This window comes from Stegastes partitus, unplaced genomic scaffold (genome assembly GCF_000690725.1).
Source record: "Stegastes partitus isolate 25-593 unplaced genomic scaffold, Stegastes_partitus-1.0.2 Scaffold179, whole genome shotgun sequence".
Classification (NCBI taxonomy): domain Eukaryota; kingdom Metazoa; phylum Chordata; class Actinopteri; family Pomacentridae; genus Stegastes; species Stegastes partitus.
Window position 1 is genome coordinate 497,257 of NW_007577910.1, and position 22,349 is coordinate 519,605.

Consider the following 22,349-nt stretch of genomic DNA (forward strand, 5'->3'; position numbering starts at 1 on the left):
TTCTAATTAAAGCCATCGTCATTTTCAGACACTTTTGTTAACTCAACCTGATTAATTAAGTGAAGGTAACACTTTATCTCTCACTGGCACTGAACAAATCGCTTGTAGATGTTACAAAACAATAAATAGCAGGTAAATTTATTTGGTTTGGTAGATTACAAACTGGTTTCCTTTTTTAAAAAAAAAAAAAAAAAAAAAGAGAATTGGTTTTTACATCAACCCATGTTTATGTTCATGCTCATTATTAAAATCATTAAAGATTTTCCTAATAAAGAATAAGGACACGTGTCACAAATTTGCCTTGTGGTGTTCCACAGGGCACTTTTTAGGTTGTTTTTACACGACCACATTTTTAATAGACACTATCTTTAAAAATATAACATTAATGTTATCTCTAAAACAAAAACAAACAAACAAAAAAATCACTGAATGACACCATTTATCAAAGCCAGAAACTGTAAAAACAAAGAGAATCATTGGATTTAACTTAAATTCCACCAACAGTAGCATGACATTTTGATGTTTCTGGCAGAACTGCAGAGAGGAGACAAGTTTTGAAATTAATCTAAAATATTTTTCATAAAATATCTATGTATGTAGAATCAGTGTTTTTGTCAGTATTGGTAACAAATGTGGCCACTTGGGAAAAAGTTGTATATGTTGATTTGAGTTTTTGTCATCCTGTACAGCTGGTGTGGCAGCTTCTGTGAGATACTGTTTTCAGCTTTTATGAAATTGTAATTATACTTTCATAGTTTAGTGGTAATAAGTAAACAATTGCTCTGTACATATAATGCCATGCACACAGGAAATCCGGACATTTTTGGTTGCTTAATTAATTTTTCTTCTTATCTCTAAAATATTTTGTGGTGTTCCACTGGGCACCTATCTTGGTTCCCTTCTTTTGTTGTTGTATGTGCTTCATTTTTGTGATATTTGCTTAACTGTCATAGCTATGCTGATAAACTTATCTTTTATTTTCAGTGGGTCAGATTTTAAGATGACTATAAGACTTATTTATTTGCTAAATAAAAAGTTTATTCGTTTTGTTGGTTTAAAATTACAGCCATAGGCACATTGTGCGGATTGGTGTGGCCTAAAATAAAGAAGATACTATTTCATATGATCCCTACATTTTGCGAAATGATAAATTTAACATAAATGCAAACTATTCCACTTGGGAATCACAGAAACACAGTGAGAAACAAAGGCTCTGAAGCATCAGAAACATTTATTTTACAACAGTACATCAGATACTTCATTTACCCACACGTCTGCCTGACAGACGCACACATCATCAGTCCATGCTAAAAACAGAAATCCTCTATGTCTCTATGTACTGTGCCACTGCGAGTATATACAGCAGGTCGGCCATTTTGTCACTTCATTGTCAAAATGGTTCACATCTAAAATTCTATACATCCCCTTAACATACCAGCTAGTAGTTAATCAACTGTTAAAAAGATAAGAAAAATAAAATAAATAAAATAATGCTTCAATATTATTATCATCTGGTCGCTATATTCACACTTACATCAGTTCTTGTTATTTATGTAATTGTTTTGGGTTTAACAATGAAAGTTTCTCAACTCCACGTTTATGTATTTCAGGCTTCACGCTGCATTCTCTCAGACACTGTTTGGTCAGAAACAAGAAAAACAAATTCGAGATTTAACAGTGTGGCATGTAAATGATCACATGACAAAAAGCACAAAACTAATCAAGTCGATAGATATTTGGTTGAAACAGTGTAGATGCAGGTTTCAGAAAAACTCATAAAAAAGGCCCTTAAAAGAATATTTTTTTAAGTCCTTTGTTCAAAGTCCAAATTAAAACAGAAACAAACAACATAAAAATCAGACAAAGCTGTCAAACTGTGAATGCATAACCTTAAGTTTAAAAGTCTTTTAAACCAGCCAAGACGTGGATTGCATATTGTACAAACTTTTCTCTGGGTTTGGGAGGGTAAAGAGTTTGATTCGTCTTCTTGGGGCCTCAAACTGAGCTGACATTTTCCTATGAACCTGCAGATTCCCTGACACTTTTGCAAGCTGTGATTGGAAGTCTTGGAGTGAAGGACAGCTGTGGAAGAGAATCAATTAGCTCTTATTGCACTTTCTCATGATATGTATAAATACATAGAGTAGGTGTTTGATTGATGTCTGATCAAAATAAAGAAATCAGCCTGTTTGGTTCAGTGTAGGTGCTTTTTTTGTTGTTTTTTTTTTTTTCTTTTTACAAAAAATGAAACTATTGACACAAACGACCACAATGTTCTTGAATTTTCCTTCTACTGGACTGCTACTCTTGTGTGACAAATAAAGAACTACTAAAAAAGGAAAAAAAACAAAAAAAAGTTCATCCTAACTAGTGTGGTTACTGCAAACTGCTCTCCAGTCGCTATAATGACTCTACAAAACTGTGGCCACGTGAACAAATAAGACTTTGGATAATGATATCCTCTCTTCAATAACAACATGAATCAGAAAAACAAAAACAATGAAAAGCAAATCTAGAGACAGATAGAGGAAAACAAAACAAAACAAAAAAAGTTAGTTAATACAGGGAAATCTAAACTTACACTTTACACGACATGTACAGCATTGTTACTTTCTCACAAAACAAATCGAAAACTAAAAACAAACCAAAAAGGGGCTCAATAAGTGTGTATGTAATGCAAGCGTGTAGTTAATGTAATGTCTCTATTAATAACACTGGACTCTGGCTGTGGCTCCCACAGCTTTCAGTGTGAACCAGGGAGCCAAATCCTGCATATGTGGTAGAAAAAGTGATATGAGGTTGAACATTAAGGGAAAAAAGTAACTAAGAAGAGGAAGAAAGAAGAAGCGAGGAAGAGGAGGAGGACCTGCAGTAAAGCCTTAATTAAGAATTAATTAGTGAGAAACAGATGCAGCAGTTTCAACAACTATATGACTAATTGATGAGGACTGGTGTGTGATTCAGCAGAGAAGCACAACAGATGCAATTAGCATTTGCTGGTCGGCCGGCTGGTGCTGATTTGCAGCTATCTGTCATGATTGCGTGTGCCAAAGCTGGTTCAGATTCAGTCCCAGCAGCTGCAGTGTTTCCAGTGTTCCCACAAGGACCACGTTAGAATCTGAACGCATTTCTGTTTTGTCTGACCTCCCGTGTGGCTAATCGCGGAACATAACATTCCCGGGAAAGCTGACGTGCTACGGGTGACTGCGTGCCACATTTACCAACAATCATTAGCTCAGATCTTGAACTGATTTAATTGTTCTGGCCAGTTTAAAAAAAGAAGTGAGCCAGAGCGGCACCTGTTTAAGTGTGAGCTGCCCCCCTCCACACTGAGCAGGGCTCCTGCGGTAATGTTCAGGAGGGTATTGAGGACAAATAAACACCCCCGTCCCACCCGGTCCTATCAGCTCCTCACTGAACATACAGGATCACTGACCTACTTCCAGCCAGAATAGAGCTGACAGAAGTCTTTCCCAGCAAGCTGAATGGAAAATGTTGATACCAGCAGAAAAAAAAAAAACTTCAGAAACAACAAAATCTGAATTTTTTGTAACCCTCTTAACACTAAATATCATCAACATATTTGAAAAATGGCCAAAATCAAACCATTTATCAGAGTAAGCAACTCTAAAAACAGAAGGAGTCGTTCTATCTGCTTTCCAGAGGAATGGCACAGATTGTGTCATTTGGTAAATAACAGAACCCTCTGAACTTTCCCACTCCGGCTGAACTACGCAAAGCAGTGCTGTCAAGAATAACGATTCAGAAAGCAGATCGTCGAGTCAATCACTTCATTACACCACACTGGATGTCTGCTTGATGTATTAAGAATATTTGGCAGCAATATGGTCGAAGCATACATGCACGCACAGAACACATCATAAACGTTGCGCTACGTGTGAATGGTCTGTGCCAACTGTAGAGCATATAGATCGAAGCATAAACTGTAATGAGTGGGAATTAAGTTTTAATGTATTAGACATCAATCGTACAATTTGCTCCACATGAAAAAAAAAGCATTGCGGTCACTTCTAAATTTAGACGCACTCTTGCCCACTTCTCAAACTCGGTAAATGAAACTTCTAATCAGTTGTTTTTCATCTGCATGTTTGTACATGGTCATTACTGAAACCTTGTCAACACCCTGCTTTGAAACAGTTTGTGTGTCTCTGTTTCATTTGCTGTCTCCTGATATTCTAAGATGAGAGAAAAAAACTGAAATGTTACAGCTTATATTACTGTGTAAAGTACAACTGCAAAGTCTGTCTGAAAAGAAACACACAGGATCTCTTGTGTCTAATTCCACTAATCCAGAGTTGAAACTTTGATTCAATGTTTGTGTTTTTGTCTTTCTCCTCCAGGTTTCGTCCCTCCTTCTTCCCTCATTTTACCTCAGTTCAACAACAACAACAAAAAAAGAGAGACAGAAACATCTGGGTTGAGCTCATTCTAATTGTCATGGTCAGTAGTTTTTGCTTGGCTGTGTTTTTTTTTTGTATGTTTGTTTCTGCATGTAGAGGGTGAACAAAACAGATGAACCATGTTAGAAAATGTGAAAGTGTGCAACATATGCATGAGCCCTGTGATTGTGGTAGAGCCTGTCGTATGTGTGTGCGTGTGTGTGTGTGTGTGTGTGCGTGTGTGTGTGTGTTGCTGTGTGGTTAACTGTAGGTGCGAGCTGTGGAAATGTGTGTCTAGTATGCATCGGTCTTGTAGCTGTGGTGGGCATCAGAGGTGAGCTGGGTGGTTTCTGTGGCTGAAGACGGCTGCATCACGATGGGCTCGCCGCCATCTGGGATCAAAACACACACAAACCATCATTTACAAGACCAATAAGAAGAGACTCCATTTTCATATAAAGCAAAAACTGGACCCGATTTGGCCACCGTCACCTTTGAAGTAAGCATCCTGTGCAGCGATACACTGCTCACTGTACTCGTGCCACATTTGCAACGCTCCCTTGAAGTCCTGTTTTGACCACTTGCAAGTGCACTTTTGTGATTCCACAATGAAACCCTAACTTGTACAGAGAAAACCTTTCAAATGCTGAGTAAATTGACCCAACCTTCATTGTGAGTGACAACAAGGGGGGTTCATAGCTCCAACCCAGAGAGATCAAACACGTGGCACAGATGGCACTTGACATGCTTACAGAACAAGATTTCCAGGAAGCAATCCAAATGTGGCAGAAGCGCTGAGAGCCGAGTATCACTGCACAAGGTGAGTACTTCAAAGGAGATAGTAGGCAAATTTAAATCATAGCTTTTGTTGTACTGTTGACTAACAAATGTCTGGATTACACTTGTGATGACATGAAGTTGAGCATTAAATTTCATGCGAAAAGCTTGTGCTCCCTGAATTATCTTATTATCAAATAATAGCTGCATCACCAATACAAACAGTATTAAACAAAAGGAAACTTACAGTTACGTTAAGTTGATCCCAACTTTAGCCCAGAATAATACACTTAAGTGTGGAAAGATACATATACTTTGATGTTCACTGTGGATGAACTTATTGATTGAACCTAAATATCCTCTTCTCACCTCTTTCATCAGCAGTCATCTGCGCCTCGAGGTCCTCGGGGGAGACATAGAACTCGGGGTCCTGGTCCATGGGCGGCCGTGGTTTACATTTACCGCAGCAACAGTTACAGCAGCAACACAGGCAACAGCAAAAGTAACAACCTGTGGCCAGGCAGCAGAAGACAAACAAGGCCTGTGGAATACAGAAGAGAGAGACACTGAGGGAAACTTTACAACTGACCAAGCAATGAAGGAGACACTTGTCAGAGCAGCTGCAAAAGGAAACAACAAAGGACATCAAATCTTAAATGTATGTATCAGTATACATGTTATATGCTGGAGTTAGAAGCATCCATAGAAATTAATCACTCCCTCTTGGGCCTTTTCATGTTTCAGTGGATTCATTTAAAAAAAAAAATTGACACAAATCTTAAGTTGAGGTGAACACATTTTAAAAAAAACAAAAAAAAACATTAACAGTTAACCTTAGCAATTTTCTTCTTTTGTACACTTTTGTAATTTGGTTTTTAATTTCTACTTTCATGACTACACTGCAGGACCAGTCATAAAGGACAGAATAGCACGAGTATATGTGTTGGCCTCACCACCCCCGTCTGCCCGCCTTACCTTCGCCCACCAGCTGGACAGAACGAAGTAGGTGTTGACGTTCTCCTCTCCGAACTGTTCTGCTACGTAGAGCCCAAGTGAGCCATATTTGTCGTAGATGTTCTTCTTGGTGGTGTCGACCAGGATGGAGTGGGCGTTGTTGATTTCCTTAAACTTTTCAGCTGCTTCTGGGTTGTCCGGGTTTTTATCTGGGTGGAACTTCAATGCCAGTTTCCTGTGAAAAAGAAAGAAGGAATGACGGCTTCAGCTCGTAACTGCATTCAGGCTCTTTCACTGCTAACTGCTGATATATCCAACATACCCAAACCATATAGTCAAGCATGCCATGAAAGTTATTCAGAGTTGTATTTAGATACTTTTAAATAATATCTAAGTACATTTCTCCCATTATTTTACTGTTTATATTTTCCAAAGCAGAAAGACATATTTGTCTGCTTCAAAGTTGCGATTTGGTTGTATGTTACGGGCTCGAAGGGATTTCAATTAACAGAAAGGGGGTCTTGACATAATTACAGACATTTCAAAACATTTATTTTGTAGAAATTAATGCAGTATGAAGTAGAAGATAAGATGTGTGTAAAAAAAATTTTAAAAAATCTAAAACACAATAACTAAAACGTATCTACTGTCATCCTGTGAGGAACATTCAAGCATAATTTGTTTTCAAATGTGCAAGTTTTTACCTTGATGGCGCCATAAACGTCGTATAGAGACAGAGTTAGAAATTTCAATTTCAAACTCAGCCTCAACTGTATTGTTTGGCACTGATACACTGATGTGCACTGATTTATTGTTGTACAAAGCAGTGTGAAAAACACTATGTTTGTAGAGGTTGTGAAAATGTAAATAGGCCAAGTCAAATCACAGTTCTATGTAGCATGTGGCTCACGCTGGATTTTTTTAATTTTTGGAATTTATTTGGTCTTTTTTGATTTATGGCACCATAATGGTGTCATTACAGCCCAAAATACATTTCTGAGCTTTCCCTAACAAGTCACCCAGAAAGTCCTTGGGGTTCAGAGGATTAAATAAGGTCTGAAGAAAGTGGAAAATATTCATTAAAATATGAGCAGGTAGCTGCTTAAATTAACCTATTTCAAAGCAGGATCCACTTGACCCATAAAAAGAACTGGTTACATACCTCTGACTCCCTCTAGTGGTTTATAAAGTATTACTTCTACAGAATGACTTCCTTTCTGTGGGGCTGTTGAAGGAAATGTGTTTGTGTGTGTGCATAATATTAACATCTACCTGTAACATTTCTTGATGTCCTCCGATGTGGCATTCTTGTCGACTCCGAGCACGACGTACAGCGATTCTCCTGATGTGGAGAGAGTTCTCTGTCTCTGATGCTCCATGGCCTCTTTCTCTCGCTCTCTTTCTCTTGTTCCTTCTCCGACTTTCTCCCACACTCACTCAGCTTCGTACCTGTCAGGTAGAAAGGCAAGAAAGGAATAAAGAAGCTGATACGTTAAACAATCATTCCCATATCAAGCCTTTGATCGGCCTGTTGGACTTGGCTTCTTGCTCATAATCTCTCTTACTGATGAAAAACATGTCTTGAGTTGAGTTAAAATTAAAATGATCAGATAATGAAACAATTTCAGTCAGGGCTGGGAGTAATTATTGTGGTTATGAATTAATCTGTCTACTATGACCAGACTTTATACATCATATCAATAATCTCAAAACCTTTTAGATTTATTTTTTAACATCTACAGAACAATTCTTAAGCAATAATAAATATGGGCAAATATGATCCATTTTCTTATGTATTTTTTCCTTGTTCTTCATAATTGCATTATTTTTTTCCTTTATTAGCTGTAGTAAAGTCCGACAAGAAAAGTGTGAGACTTTCAAGCTTAGTTCCAAAAATTATACATTTCTATCTTACTTTTTTTTTTTTTTTTAAATCCATGTAGTTAATCAAAGACAGTCTTAAATGTGTCCTACTTGATATGAAATCTGTCTGACAAGATAGTGACTTATTTGAGTGCTAAAAGTTTGGATGCTTTAAAAAAAAAAAAAAAAAAAATTTATATATGTTTTTTTAAAAACTTGTATTCCTCATTCTATTAAGATTTATTTATGCATTAATCATTATGAAATATAGAATTTTCAAAATTGGCTAAAATATGAAGAGCTTTTCAAAGTCTTCCTTTGTAAATACTGTGGCTACAAATAATCAATAACAACAATTTGCTTTTATGATTATTCAATTAATCATTTGGTGTGCGAATCTCATAAAGACTGACAAGACTTGTGTAAAATACTACAAATTGTCAAATTGGAGAAACCAGACATTTGGCGGTGTTTTTCTCTGATAAACACCTGCAACATTTATAAGTAAAAAAAAAAAAAAAAAGTACTTGGAAAGTCATGTTCTGTCAATTGACTAGTCAATTAAGTCATTTCAGCCCTTATTTAAAATATTTCCCATCTTTCGACCCATCCAGTTCCTAACTGTCACATCAGACCTGTCACCTGTCAGATACTGAATGCCTATGCGGTACAGTAAGTACAACTTTGGGAAGTAAAACTTAGGACCAAATCCTCATTTCACTTTTTGCTAAGCTCCATGTAACGCTGCACTTTCCCACCAAAATGGTGACTGGCTTCTTAGCCAACTTGGTGTTGTGTGGCTTAAGGGTGGGTAGAGGAAGAGAAGGAATAAACAAGATAAAGCAGGGTAACCTGAGTTCACACAGGCAGCCGGGCAGGTACATAAAGCAGAGAGATTTGTTAACAGTGTCCTGAACGAACCTCATGTTTCCAGTAAATCTCCCATCTAGGAACGGCAGAAAACGAGATGGCTACAACAGATATCTGTACGAGAGAGCACATAAAAGTCTGCTAACCAACATGAAAGTTGATGTTGTACTTATGAGCAGGATGATGTGCAGCAGCTACTGTAGTTCACCTGTAACATATTGTGGACTAAAATATAATTTCCAAACAGTTTCCACTTAATCCTATGAACCCCAAACAATTTCTGAGATTCTTTTTGCTACTTTTTGATTACTTATTGTACAACATTTGTCCAAGTGCCCACAGGTGTTACAAATGCTAGAAAAAACATGGCAAAACTATATCCGCTTTGCTGAGAAACAAATGATTTAAATAAGACACGTAGAATAATGACTTGCTCAAAGTAATCATTTGTATTGGATATGGTTTTTACAAAAAACAAAAACACATCAAATAACTAAAAAAAAATCCATGACATAAAAAAAGACATCAGTGCCTTCTCACTCACTGAAAGATCAAGTCTATGAATATGCAAATATTTTTTAATATTAAAGTTTAACAATTGGACAGAAGAGGTCTACTGCATTACTGCAAATCTGTTCTCTTTGTAAATGAAATACAGGCATCAGTTTTCCACACTGCATTTGTTTAGGTTGTCTAACGGGCCAAACCGCTTGCAGGTGCACCATTCATACTCAAGATTTTAGGTTAACAAAAAAAAAAAGTTCTACTTTGAGCAGAAGGATTTGAAAACAGTCTTTGACACTGTGAATATACAACTCTGGGGGTCAAATGGGAGAGGGAGGTTTGAATATACAGTATATATAATGTCAGACAATGCCTCAAATTCAGAGTTCACCTTATGTCACACAGTTTACATCTTTCAGAAACAGGACACCAAATCTCTTCGCTCTGTATTATCCACCCTTCAAACTTGAAATGTTAGAAATGGGAGTCAGTGATGCTGGAATCATTTAAGTGACTTAGGTTAAAGTAGGGCTGCAGTTTCCGGGTGGACTGGATGATGCTCTCATCCGATGAAGTGCTCATTGGTCGTACAACTGACAGTGCTACTTTCATAAGGACAAAAGCACTACACCAGCAGCCTTCCACGGTTATTCCATTTTTGGTGGAACTCACTCAACCTAATGGAGACTGCCAAGTCTAACTTCTTTAATGTTTGCTGAGCATTTACTCTGTCAGCTCCAAACCACAGAGCCCTGATCTAAACATCATGGAGTCAGTCTGGGATTACATAACGGGGCCAATTCTCCAAGATGCTTTAAACAACCTACCAACAACACCTAAATGCTCAAGCAAAACGTGATCACACCAAATATTTACTTGATGAGAAAATGTTTTTTGAAAGAATTCAAATGTTAATTGCAGCCCCTAGAGCACAATAAAACCATCGTGCCAAAGTTCTCACGTCTTTGGATTTGCCCCACATGAGAGAGACTGCTTGGTCTAACATGCAATGTTTCGTGAATGCTTATTTGCAGTCAGCTCCAGAATAACCAACACCATGTCAAAGATTTTGTCATTGACTTTGGCTACACTTTGCAAACAGTAGTTTGTGTATCACAGCTGAACAACCAACATGGCAGATTTTTGTACCGCGATCACCAGTTAATATAATTCTGCTTTATTTCCACAAATACTAGATTTTTATGCCGATTTTGAATTCCGATTTTTGAAGTTGGTTAACCAGTGGTTAAATAAAATCTTTATTCATTCATTGTATTCCTTTGATTGAACCATTGTCTCAAGGTTCAGTGCAATCAGTAACTTACTACCTCGACCAAAGATAAATGTGACTGTTATTCCCTGGTGGCGTTTTCATTTTTCTTCTTTTTTTTTTTTTTTTACTGTCCACAGGTACATAGTTTATATAGTATGGAAAACTGATAACCTCTTTATCGAAACTAAGTAGATCCGTGGCTCTGCTGACACTTAAGTTGTGCGATTTGTGCTAAATCTGGTAAAAACCTGAATTAAAAAAAATGTAAGCCTGTGAAGACTCTAGCATTAGAGAGGGTGCAGTAGGTCATCCAACCCAGCAGAGAAACACTTTGAAAAACAACACTAAATCCACCTGCTGCAGGTTTCTGTACGGCAGGCTTCATGGTAGGCTAATTCAACCAGACCACAGAGAACACAACAGACCCACTGGCAAAGTAATACCAACTGTCCAAAAAAAAAAACTTTAGGCAAAAACTAAGATGTCTGTAAACCACATTAATGTTTTTAGAACAGGTGAAATGGATACCAACCTAAAGTCATATATATATATGAATTTACAGTCCTGAAGGAAATCCTCTTCTTGACCTTTGCGGTGAGCAGTAAGTGAGCTATAACCCTGACAGATAGCAGGTGTACGGGGGTTAGCAGGCTTAGAGACCACAGTAAGCCAATTCAGCTCCGCAGACAGACTGGACCAGACTGCAGGACTTAAATTAACAGGCAAATAAGCTGCACACACTACACCTGCACCTTTCTGGTGAGCGCTATGATTCACAGACTGATAATTACACCAAGAACATATAGCAGTTCCCATCACACAGGCCTGTAAGAGAGATTCACACATATACTAAATAAAAATAAAATACAATTCTTTAAATTAGTGCTGCTATAGCAATTATCAGAAAGTTTTGGGGCACCATGGTGGCTTAGTGCTTAAAATACATGTTTATACACCAGATGTTTTTGTTTTCAAACACTGACTTAGCCTTTTAGACGTATACTTTTGCCACTTACTATTGACAATACTGATACTCCAAATGGTCACATCGCTCGATCAGCTCTTTTGTATCGCTCAGACTGGAAAGATGGTTTTCCCAAGTGTGTATTCAACTGGGGCAGCGAGTGGGAGGAGGTTAAATTTAGCATATTGTCACTGGCTAGTTACCTAAACATAGGGGGATAATCTTAAAGAATATGAGAAAAAGGCACAATGTAGATTAAGACAGACTATGTGGAGCACCCGCCATAAATAAGCCCACCCTACACAAAAACCTACAGGTAACTTTCACCAATGTAGCGGAATATAAGCTACATAAACATAAATGACTAAAATTGAGTTTTACATAAAAATCTGTAACAGCCTATGTGGCACCAGATGGCTAGTATTGCCATGGTAACCCTACAATGCCTCAACATGTCTGACAACACATCAGTTTAACACCCCACTAAATCCCGCCCGCTACAGTGCCTCGGATTAACCAGTCGCAACACAGATTCACCCCCACCTGACTGGGATTAACCAATGAGGGCGATTCATCAGTACTCCAGGGATTATCAACATACTGAGGGACTGTGTTAGGATGTGTGTGTGTATAATAATCACATCCAACCAGTCTAAAGCCTAAACCAAACGACTCTGCCTACCTGGGCCAAGCAGCCAATGACATTCTGTCTTGGTGAATGAGCTGGAAGTCAAATGGGCCATTCACAGGAACAAACAGACTAGAAGGAATTAACACGCAATGTAATGAGGGTGAGAGCATATGGTGTGTCTTAAAGTGGGAGTGTCACATTGTATATGTGCTTTCACACTTGTGTCTCACATTTGCTTACTTTGTTTGCTAAATTTAATCCAGCAGAAGCATTTCACTGAGCATGTAATGCTCCAGCTTGCCCCATTTCACATCCATCTGACAGCCACTGTTGTTTCTCATCTATATTATATCTAAGTTTCTCAACTGATGGATTAATGTTTGGTTTATAAAACATTTAAAAAAATGTATACCACAATTTCATTGTTGCAACTAATTTCTAGGTTAGGTAACACATGGAAAACTAGCTATTACGGTATAGCTTTCCTGCTCATTGATTTGCAAGAAATTTCCTTTGCAAAATTTACAGCATTTTAGATTCTTAGAATCTTACCCACCACACAAAAATCTTCAGGGAGGCACACGATTTACCCAAATTCACTCTGCAGCACATTATATTGACCCCAAACACTCACCCAGAGTCAAAAAGAACCATTTTCAATGACAAGCCTGCTTACAGAGAATGTTCCCACAGAACTGGCTAACATTATAAAGACTAACAATGGTTTAAAGAACACTGAGCTAATGTTCAACAAACATTTTGAGAATATTTATCATTTAAAATATTATTTTGATAAGGTTAAAAGTTACATCATGTTTTAACTGCAACATTTAGAGGACGTGTAGAAGATGTTGTCAAAGCCATAGATTATATGACATGATAGCAACGGAAGATCACTTTAAAACCAACATTTAAACATATTTTCAAGATGTTATCAAGGCCATAGATGACAAAGCTTTTTTAAATTAAAACAATACACTTACAAAGGTAGAACATTTTGGCTGCAATATTCTGAGGATGTTTTCAGGGTGTTGAGGTAACAGCTTAAGAGAATGTTATACAGACATTGATTTGTATGAAGTTAAATGATGAGAAAGCATTTTTGAAAGCAGTCTGACTTCACTTAAAGTGCCTAGAACACAAATCAAACACCCCATGCCAATGAAAGTTCCTGAAAGTTCAAATAGTAAGAAATACAAGCAATAGGAGGTCTCAAAATGACAAACTAATCCACTAGGGCAGTAGCACCCAGGCACACTGGCTGGTTAGTTGGTCAGCAGGCTCTCATCCAGCATGCAATCAACCGCGTTACTTACATAAGGAGGAAAGCGCTACCTCAACAGGCTTCCAGGATTAATCCATTATTTTTGGCAGTTGGGGGGACAGATTACCCATGAACACCCCTGCATTTTCACAACTTGAAACCATAGACTGTATAAAAGATGGACGTAAGCCAACCCGGAAGTGTCAAAAACCTGCAATATCACTACGTCCGCTAGCTGCTGGCTCCAAAAAGCCCTGGCTCCCATAGACTTGAATTGGAAAAGAAGTGATCACAGATCACAAAAAAAATAAAAATCCTGAGCTGCAGGAATGCAGTAGCATTCCTACAACTCAGGAATTTTTTTCTTATTAGCTTTCATAGTCAAATCCAGAGATCAGGTGGCCAATCTGAAAATAAATCAATACTGAATTTTTAAAAAATCGTCAAAATTTTGCGGGGCAAGGGGCATGGCTGGCTTGATTGACAGTCGGCAGCGACGATGCAGACGAAGCGAGCAGAAAGCGGTAAATGTGGGCGGGCAGAAAGGGCCTGCATCTCAATCCGTCTGACCAATCGCTGCTCCTATGGTTCCGCCCCCCCTCCGACGATTGTTGCGTCACTGGCTCCAAAAATCCAAGATGTCAACCAGGAAGTAGCAAAACCCTGGCTTCATTTTCTCAGTGCAGAAACCAACGGTTGACGTCACAGTAGCTACGTCCATCTTTTATACAGTCTGTGCTTGAAACTCACCCAACTTGACAAAGACTGCAAGGTCTAATTTATTTAAGGTTTACAGAACATTTATGAAACATTGGCTTGAACCTACTGACACCAGGTGAAAAAGTTGCTGGTGTGACTGCATTTTGTTGAAACGGATAGACAAAGCGACTTTGTAAACATATCACAGCTCCACAACCAACACGGCAGATCATCTAAAAACAACAGATTAACTTGTCTATGTTATATTCCTTATTAGTTATTGTGCTGGGATCACAAGCTGATACAGTTCTGTTTGTAGAAATCACATGAATATAGGCAGATGCGCTATGTTCTGCTCCAATCATTTCAGTCTAACATAAATCTGTTTAAAAAAAGTAATATGCTGCACATACTAACTTTTTATGCTTATTTTTTATTCATTTAGGCTGATAAAGCTAGCAGAAAGAGTGTCATTATTCAGTGTGTCCCATTTACTTCAACTACAGAAAATGTGGAGATTTATTTTTCCCCCTGCAACCAATCGATTAGTTGAAGAGTCGGTGGGCTTGCAGCTGATTTTCTTTGGTTTACTGCATCCCTACAATCTACTGACCACAATACCTGATTATCATATTAAGAATGACCCCTTAAAACAAAATAAACTACAAATCAATATGTCCAAGAAACAAATTTGCAGTGATCCAGCATTCAATCCATTTTTGTATAACTTTACAAGTCCTCTCAATTTAAAGCAGGAACATGTTAAGAATATCTTCTATGGAATAAACTGCATTACAAAATCTTGCTCACTATTAGCCATGTGTCTGCAACTTTAGCTCAGAACACCCAGATTTACTGCATGTCTTTGAATTAACAAAAGCATGATGATATATGAGCATCAGGCTAAGCTTTGTTCTGCACTGCTTTCCAAGGTTGTGCAACTTTGAAATGTTAACATCTTCTTCATAACAAACAAAACCTAATCAAACTCCTTCTAAAAATCTGAATAGCTGCCAAACATCCTGCCGTCTGTATACTCACTATGACTTGATGTCTGCTTGATGAATAGTGCTAAATACAACAGAACACCATACGAGGAAGAAGTGTTTATACCTCTCTGTGTGCATAAAAGCTCTTACCACTTCAGAAACTTGAAAGCAAAGGAAAAAACACCATCAAAGCAGCACATCGCAAATTAAACAGAAACACTTGTTCAACATTATGCAGCAAATCATGCGCTGTTATTAAGCAACTGCAGTTTTGTTTTGTTTTTTTGTTTGCAATAAGGAGGGCAGGAAAAACTACTGGTTGAAGATTTTGAAAAGCTAAGCCAATGGCACAGGGTACACTATGCAAAGAAGCTGGTTGCTACACCTTGTTCTAAAAAAAAACATGTCTTTGGTGAAGAACAGGTTTCAATCACATGTGGGAAATAAACCAACATGCATGACTTTTATATAAATAACACGTGGTTTAATCATATTCAAAAGTCACTGTAAGGTCACACAGTTACTTGTAGATTGTAAGATAATGCTTATTCTGGAAACAAGAGGGGCTAATCAGAACTTAATTAAGGCATGAAATGCAAACAATTAAAATACATGGGTTAAAATAACATCCTCCACGCAAACTGGGAACTTCCCAGTGCAGCCAGGCTGTTTTAGTTAGGCAAAGAAAATTTGGTTTTTTTTTATTTTTGGAGAAGTTAGGAGTTTTGAGCCTTGCTTAAGACAATAAGAAAAACTGAAGAAGATGATGTGGCTGATTTACTTCCTTCTACTGGAGATCAAAAAACAGGTTCAGTGTAAGTTCATTTCATCAGCAAATATGACGACTCCCGTGTGTGTTCGCATGTTAAGTTAACGCTTTTGTGTGTGCAATTATTTTTTTTTAAAATAACCAAGTGAGGTGAAAAACTCTTTTTGTAATATCAAACTATTTTAAGTATTTTAAAACTAAAATCCCTCCCTTCCTTAGTCTGCAAAACACAAACCCATTTTGATAACTCATTAACCTGTGATCGCATGTGTTTTTGCACTTATTGTCACACCACACACACTCTACATTCCACAAACACCAACATGAGGAGAAAGGCAAAAGATGTTTTGTCACTGAGGGTCCAGTTCTATCGATCTGCTTTGTGGTGTTAATGTGATAGCTTGAATGTTCTGAAGTTTTTATGTGTCACTTTCTGTGGGTAAGCATGTGACACCGTCGCAACACCAACAGGTTATTTTGACAAGACAGTGACGATGTGAATATGTCTATGTCTCAGAATCATATTGAAAAGTCAAGAGGAGTAAAAAAACATGTCACTCTGGCATTCATTGAAATAAAGATGTCTGACTTCAGAAAAGAGAAAGATATGTGAACAGGTGTAGCGTCCAGGTAAAGTGCAGGAAAAAATGTGTTTGACTAATAATTCGGCTGTTATGCTGACATCACATACAAATGCTATAATAATTTAGCATCAAGCATTTAATCACAACTAGATATAAAAAACGGTGTCATGATTTAGCTACCCACATATGATATCAATATAATGACCACTCATACTGCAGTGTACTTCCAGTAAACAAGCAACACCTGCCAAGTCCCACTCCTGGAATAGGTGTGTGCATGCGTCCTGACTGTCTGCCTGGTATTTAACTTCTGTTTATCCAGGGAAGGTTCACTGAACAACCTAAGCTCTGAACAAAGCTTAACAACCCCACTGTGTCTAGCACATCTCGATAAAAAACACACTGACATGGTGCTACAGCCCAATCTGTAACGAGCTGTGATACTGTGTAGAAAAAAAGCAGTTGTACCAAGCCTTTTAGAAACGACCACGTCGGCCTTGTATGTATTTCTGAGTTTGATATGAAGGACAATGCGACCGTATAGAGTGCTGTGAAAAAGTAATTGCCCCTTTACAGATATCGTCTACTGTTGCACATTTGTCACACTTACATGTTTTAGATCATCAAAATAATTTTAATACATGACAAAGATAACCCAAGAAAACACAAAATGCAGTTTCTAAATGTTGATTTCATTGATTGAAGAAAAAACACCCCACCTTGTCCAATGAGAAAAAGTATTTGTCCCCTTAGCTACCAATCTACCAAATGATCACATTAATTTGCAATTGGATTCAATTTCACCAGCCACCCCCCTATATAATTGCCAGGCTTGTTGAACCTAAACATTGCTTGAATAGAACTTGTCTAGCATTGTGAAGTAGGCTAAAGGGTCTCAAAAAGCAGCATATGATGCCACATTCTAAAGAGATTCAAGAACAAAGTCATTGACATTTATCTGTCTGGAGCTAAGGTGCTGGGACTCCAGCTAACCACAGGGAGAGACATAAACCATAAATAAAGAAACACAGAACAGTGGTGAACCCTCCCAGGTGTGACTGGCCGACAAACATTTCTCCAAGAGCATGTCAACATCTGATCCAGAAGGTCATGAAAGAACCCAGACGAACATCAAAAGAACTGCAGGCCTCACTTGGCTCAGTTAACATCTGTGTACATGATTCCAGAATAAGGAAGACACTGGGCAAAAATGGATCCATGGGATCCTACTACATCTGGCGTAAAGATAATACTACTTTCCACAAGAGGAACATCATACCAACAGTGACACATGGATGTGGTAGTGTGATGGTTTGGACTGCTTTGCTTCCACAGAACTTGGACAACTTGTCATGCCTGATGGAACCATGAACTCTGCTCTCTATCAGAAAATCCTCGTGGAGAATATCCGCCCATCAGTTCACGATCTGAAGCTCAAGTGCAAATGGGTTGTGCAGCATGACAATGACCCAAAACACACATCAGTCCACCTCTGAATGCCTCAAAAAGAAAAAAAATGGGTTTTTTGAGTGGCTGAATCAAAGTCTGGACTTGAATCAAACTGAGGTGCTGTGGCAAGACTAAAAAGGACAGTTCATGCTTGAAAACTATCTTAACAGCAGAATAGAGAGGATCAAAATTCCTCCATGGCGAAAACACTGATCACATGCTCTTGCGAATATTGAACTTCAGTTGCTGCTGCCAAGGATGGCCCAGTTATTAAGTTCTAGGGGGACAATTAGGGGAACAATTTTCTCTGTTGAAAATTATATAAATATTCATTTGATCTGGAAGACATCAGGAAGGCGGCAAATACTTTTTTACAGCACTGTATGTAGCAAAACTTTGTCTACTTGTTGCAGCATAAATACAAGTGCATGCACATCTGCTGTTCAAGTTCAAGAAGAGAGCAGAGTTTCGATGGAAGACCACAGTGGCACGAGCACAATGGACAAGAGGGAACTATTCAGAAAAGGCGTATAACCACTGCAAGTGTTGTCTGCTCATTAGTTGGGAGAGCTTTTTAATTGTTTTTGTCCTTGTCGCTGCTAAATACACCCCTAAAACCATTTGCCCGCCAACTCGGGGTGCGCATAAGATGATATTAGATCGAGAACGATTACAATGTGTAGACGATCTGCCAAAGTGAGGAGATCATATGGATCGTTTAGGTCACATTCTATAAATTGCAGTTCTATGCTGATGCACGGATGCATAGCGAATAACGGGCAGTGATGCAATTTCTTATCTGCCTCCTTGTTTGTGCGTGTAGTGGTAGCCGCATGAAGAGCCATGGCTGAAAGCCAAATGAGGAGTTGATCTCCGAATATCCGCCGCAACACTATATTTCTCCAACACTGCCATTCCACATCTGTACTCTGAATGCCAACAAAAGATTGATCGCAAAGTTCACAACATCCAGTTTTTCGCAGCGAGTGACCTGTGGTCCAGCCGCACTTAGTCTCAAAAATACATGTAAGATCGCGATAACACTGAAATCGTCATTTTATAATAAAAAAATCGTGATATGATATTTTTGCCATATCGCCCACCCCTACCACCAACTTTGATAAGAAAATGTTTATGCTAGAACAGATTTATTCCACTTCGATTGATTGTGCCTGTGTGTGTATTTGTGTACGTTGGGCTTGTTGGGACATGCACTATTAATGATTTAAAATTATTGTATTTCTGGAAATTGTTTTGGCACATTTTCCTGTTTAACTTTTGCTTGCATTTTGTTTTGTGCCATGACTTACAGTTTGCCCAAATAAAATGCACTTAAATTAAAAAGTCAATAGATTTTTTGGAGAAAATGTATAGTTTTTTTTATTAATTGATAGTAAAGTAGTCGTTAGTGGCAGCCCTAATACTACCGAAGCACAGGTCCTATTCCTTGAACTTGAAAAGCAGTCAAATAAACTTTGTATCTGTGGCTTCCTTGTGCAGGATTGATGACAAAGCAAAGAATGTTAGAAAAATGAAAAATCCCAAAAAACAAGTAGTGTGGAGGGGAAATTGCCTTTTAATCCATTGTTATGTTTAAGCCTGTAAACGTGACACTTTCACAGACTGCTGAGATGATACATATTCTAAAATGTTGCGTTTCCTCATTGCTGCCTGCGGGGAAGTCATGGATCATTAGCCAGATTTATTGACTACATGAGCCACCAGATGCTGTATCTGCACTGTGCCACAAATGAAATACAGCAAGTTCAAATGAATAAAAATCATGCAGAAAGCACATCTCCTATGCTGATGCCTGCTCACACAATTATTTTAATACCTTCACATTGCTACATTTTAAATACAAAACATAAATGACACAGACCTTGGTCCTGACTGCTACTCAACACTGTACACAATCAAGTCTTGGACATCATCGTCTGCAGACTCTCAGCGCTGACTGATGGACATTACTCACACTGTCACATATAAACACAAGCAGATTCAAGATCCAAAATGCAAGCTGTGGATGTGTAGTATCCACAGCTGTGTCCTGCTTTCAATGCAATGAACATCCGTCTGCAGCACACAACACAACACAGCTCTTCAAATACTGCACGCACACAAACACGCACGTGCACCCACACACACCTACACACACACACACACACACACACACCTACACACACCTACACACACCTACACACACACAAAAAAAACCCCACTCCCTTCAATTTGTCATCAGGGAGCTTTAATGCAATCCACAGGCTGAGACTGTTTGTTTCCTCGACCAGTTACTTTGGTGAATAAACAAGACATTTTATTTTCTAATATGCGAGGACACCCTACAAGTGAAGGCTCTTTGCAAGCTACCAGCAGCAGGTTAACGCAGTTTATGCTGCAAATGTGCATAATTTAATACTGAACTGATTTCCATTCACCTCAGTAACTGTCATCAGTTTCTGTTCTGTAAGGTGTTAGAATAAGGATGTTTTAAGTTTGACAAACTGAATAAAATAAATCAGTTTTCACAAAGCAAAGCTTTAGTTTCATTGGTTAACAGCTTAACAAAGAAAAGCTGCAAGGATTTCATGATAATGGAAACTGATTTATCAGCAAAAACTAACATTTAATGATAACCTTTATTTGGAAATAATTATATTTGTCATACTTCCTTTTTTTGTCTTTCATATATCAGTAAAACTATATCTGATTGTAAACTGAATGCCTTTGGGATGGAAAACTAGCAGTTTGAATACATCACCTTTAGCTCAGGAAAAACTTCTGGAAATCTGTGTTGATCAAATTTTTCCAGGATTTTTTTGGCCAAATCAAATAATCAGTTATGATATATCAGCACAGTTAAGGATTCTGAACTAATCAAGATTGTAGTTTTTGTGTCGACTAGGTCAATATGTTCTTATCCAACCAAATTCTCATTCGTCAAGACATTCTCCAGGGTGACTTTGAAGAGAAGGAAACAGCAACATTAACAGCCTTCCAACATTTAATTGAAACTTTCTCTCACATTTTTTTAATGCATCTTACACTTCTCCTTCATCACTGTTAATATCACACCCCTTGCTCTGCATCATCATCACTTCCTCAGTAATGTGTCACCATCTCCTCCCTTCTCAACCTTCTTATGCCAGGGGGTCTCTACCTATTCTACAAGCTATGAATGTATAGTAATAATAACAACAATAATAATAATGATCATCATCATCATAATTATAATAATAATAATAATAAAACTCATTTGACCTTCACTATAATAGTAAAATACAAACGAAGCTTCACACAGAAATGCAAACACGGGCACAGGCAGTCACAAAATTTGTCTGCGATTCTTAATTGTGAGAATGTGTGGCTGAGATCAGGTTACCAACATGAGCATATGCAGCCATTCCTGCCTGATCAATAGATGGTAATGTGACCTCAATGCTGGGACTGACACAGTAAACACAGCTGTCACAGACATGCATGCAAGGCAGGAAACAATTTTTATTACACATCAGGTAGCATATCCTTATTTCCTTTTTTAGCTTAGTTCCTGTGCCCAGCTAGGAACAATGCCATTGTTACCTTGCAGCAAGGAATCTACTAGCCTGGATTCAGATCTGCTTTTTAGGGTCCAAGCACACCAGTGCAAGGACCCTCTTGAAACCCTTGTGATTATTATTTGGTGCAATCTTTGAACACATTTTGAGGGCCTAAACGTGCTCAAAAACTCACCAAAATTGCCACTGGTGAAAATCGGAAACTACCAGGGACGTGGACATGTCACTTCCAAAATGGCTCCACAGCGCCACCTTGAAAATTTCAACAGAGTCCCATCGGAAGCACGTTTGGCCTAGAGCTACACAATTTCATAGGCATATAGAGCTGGTCGGCACGAACAAAAAAGTCGACCAGCACCAAGCTCTAAAATGCAACATGGCTCAACTGCACCCCCTACAATATTTCAACAAAGTCCCATTGGGGCAACGTTTCACCTAGAAATACAAAATTCGGCACACATATGTAGCAACTCGTGACACGCAAAAAAGTCCAACATGTTTCTGTAAACCCAACAGGAAATCCATCATGTTGGAAAATAGCAAGCATGCTGGGGCATTTTTGCTCCAAAATGGGCATTATTGGCAATTTTTCAAATCTATCTCCTCCTAGGGGGCAAATCGTACACACCTTAAGAGTGCATCCACGATAGGACCAGGCGGGGGTGGCACATGCCATCTCACCGATTTCAATGAAACTTTGCCAGTTTAAAGGGATCCACCCAAAACTACTTCAGTCTAAGTTTAAGGAAATTTGGTCAAACTGGGGGGATTTCACCACCCGTCTTTGTTTTTTTTTGCAAAA

General features: G+C 38.3%; 1 protein-coding gene across 2 annotated transcripts in view; it reads right to left on the reverse strand.

Moving 5' to 3' along the window:
• Nucleotides 1-1,212: 1,212 nt before the first annotated feature.
• Nucleotides 1,213-22,349, reverse strand: part of LOC103356007 (cysteine string protein-like) — a 34,039-nt gene continuing 12,902 nt past the window's right edge. For both annotated transcript variants that reach the window (XM_008280019.1, XM_008280018.1), the window contains 4 exons: nucleotides 7,404-7,580; nucleotides 6,153-6,366; nucleotides 5,547-5,718; nucleotides 1,213-4,792 (listed from right to left, as the gene is read on the reverse strand). In XM_008280019.1, the coding sequence (XP_008278241.1) occupies nucleotides 4,695-4,792; nucleotides 5,547-5,718; nucleotides 6,153-6,366; nucleotides 7,404-7,510 (591 nt within the window). In that variant the 5' untranslated portion in view covers nucleotides 7,511-7,580 and the 3' untranslated portion in view covers nucleotides 1,213-4,694. The remainder of the gene's footprint in view (nucleotides 4,793-5,546; nucleotides 5,719-6,152; nucleotides 6,367-7,403; nucleotides 7,581-22,349) is intronic.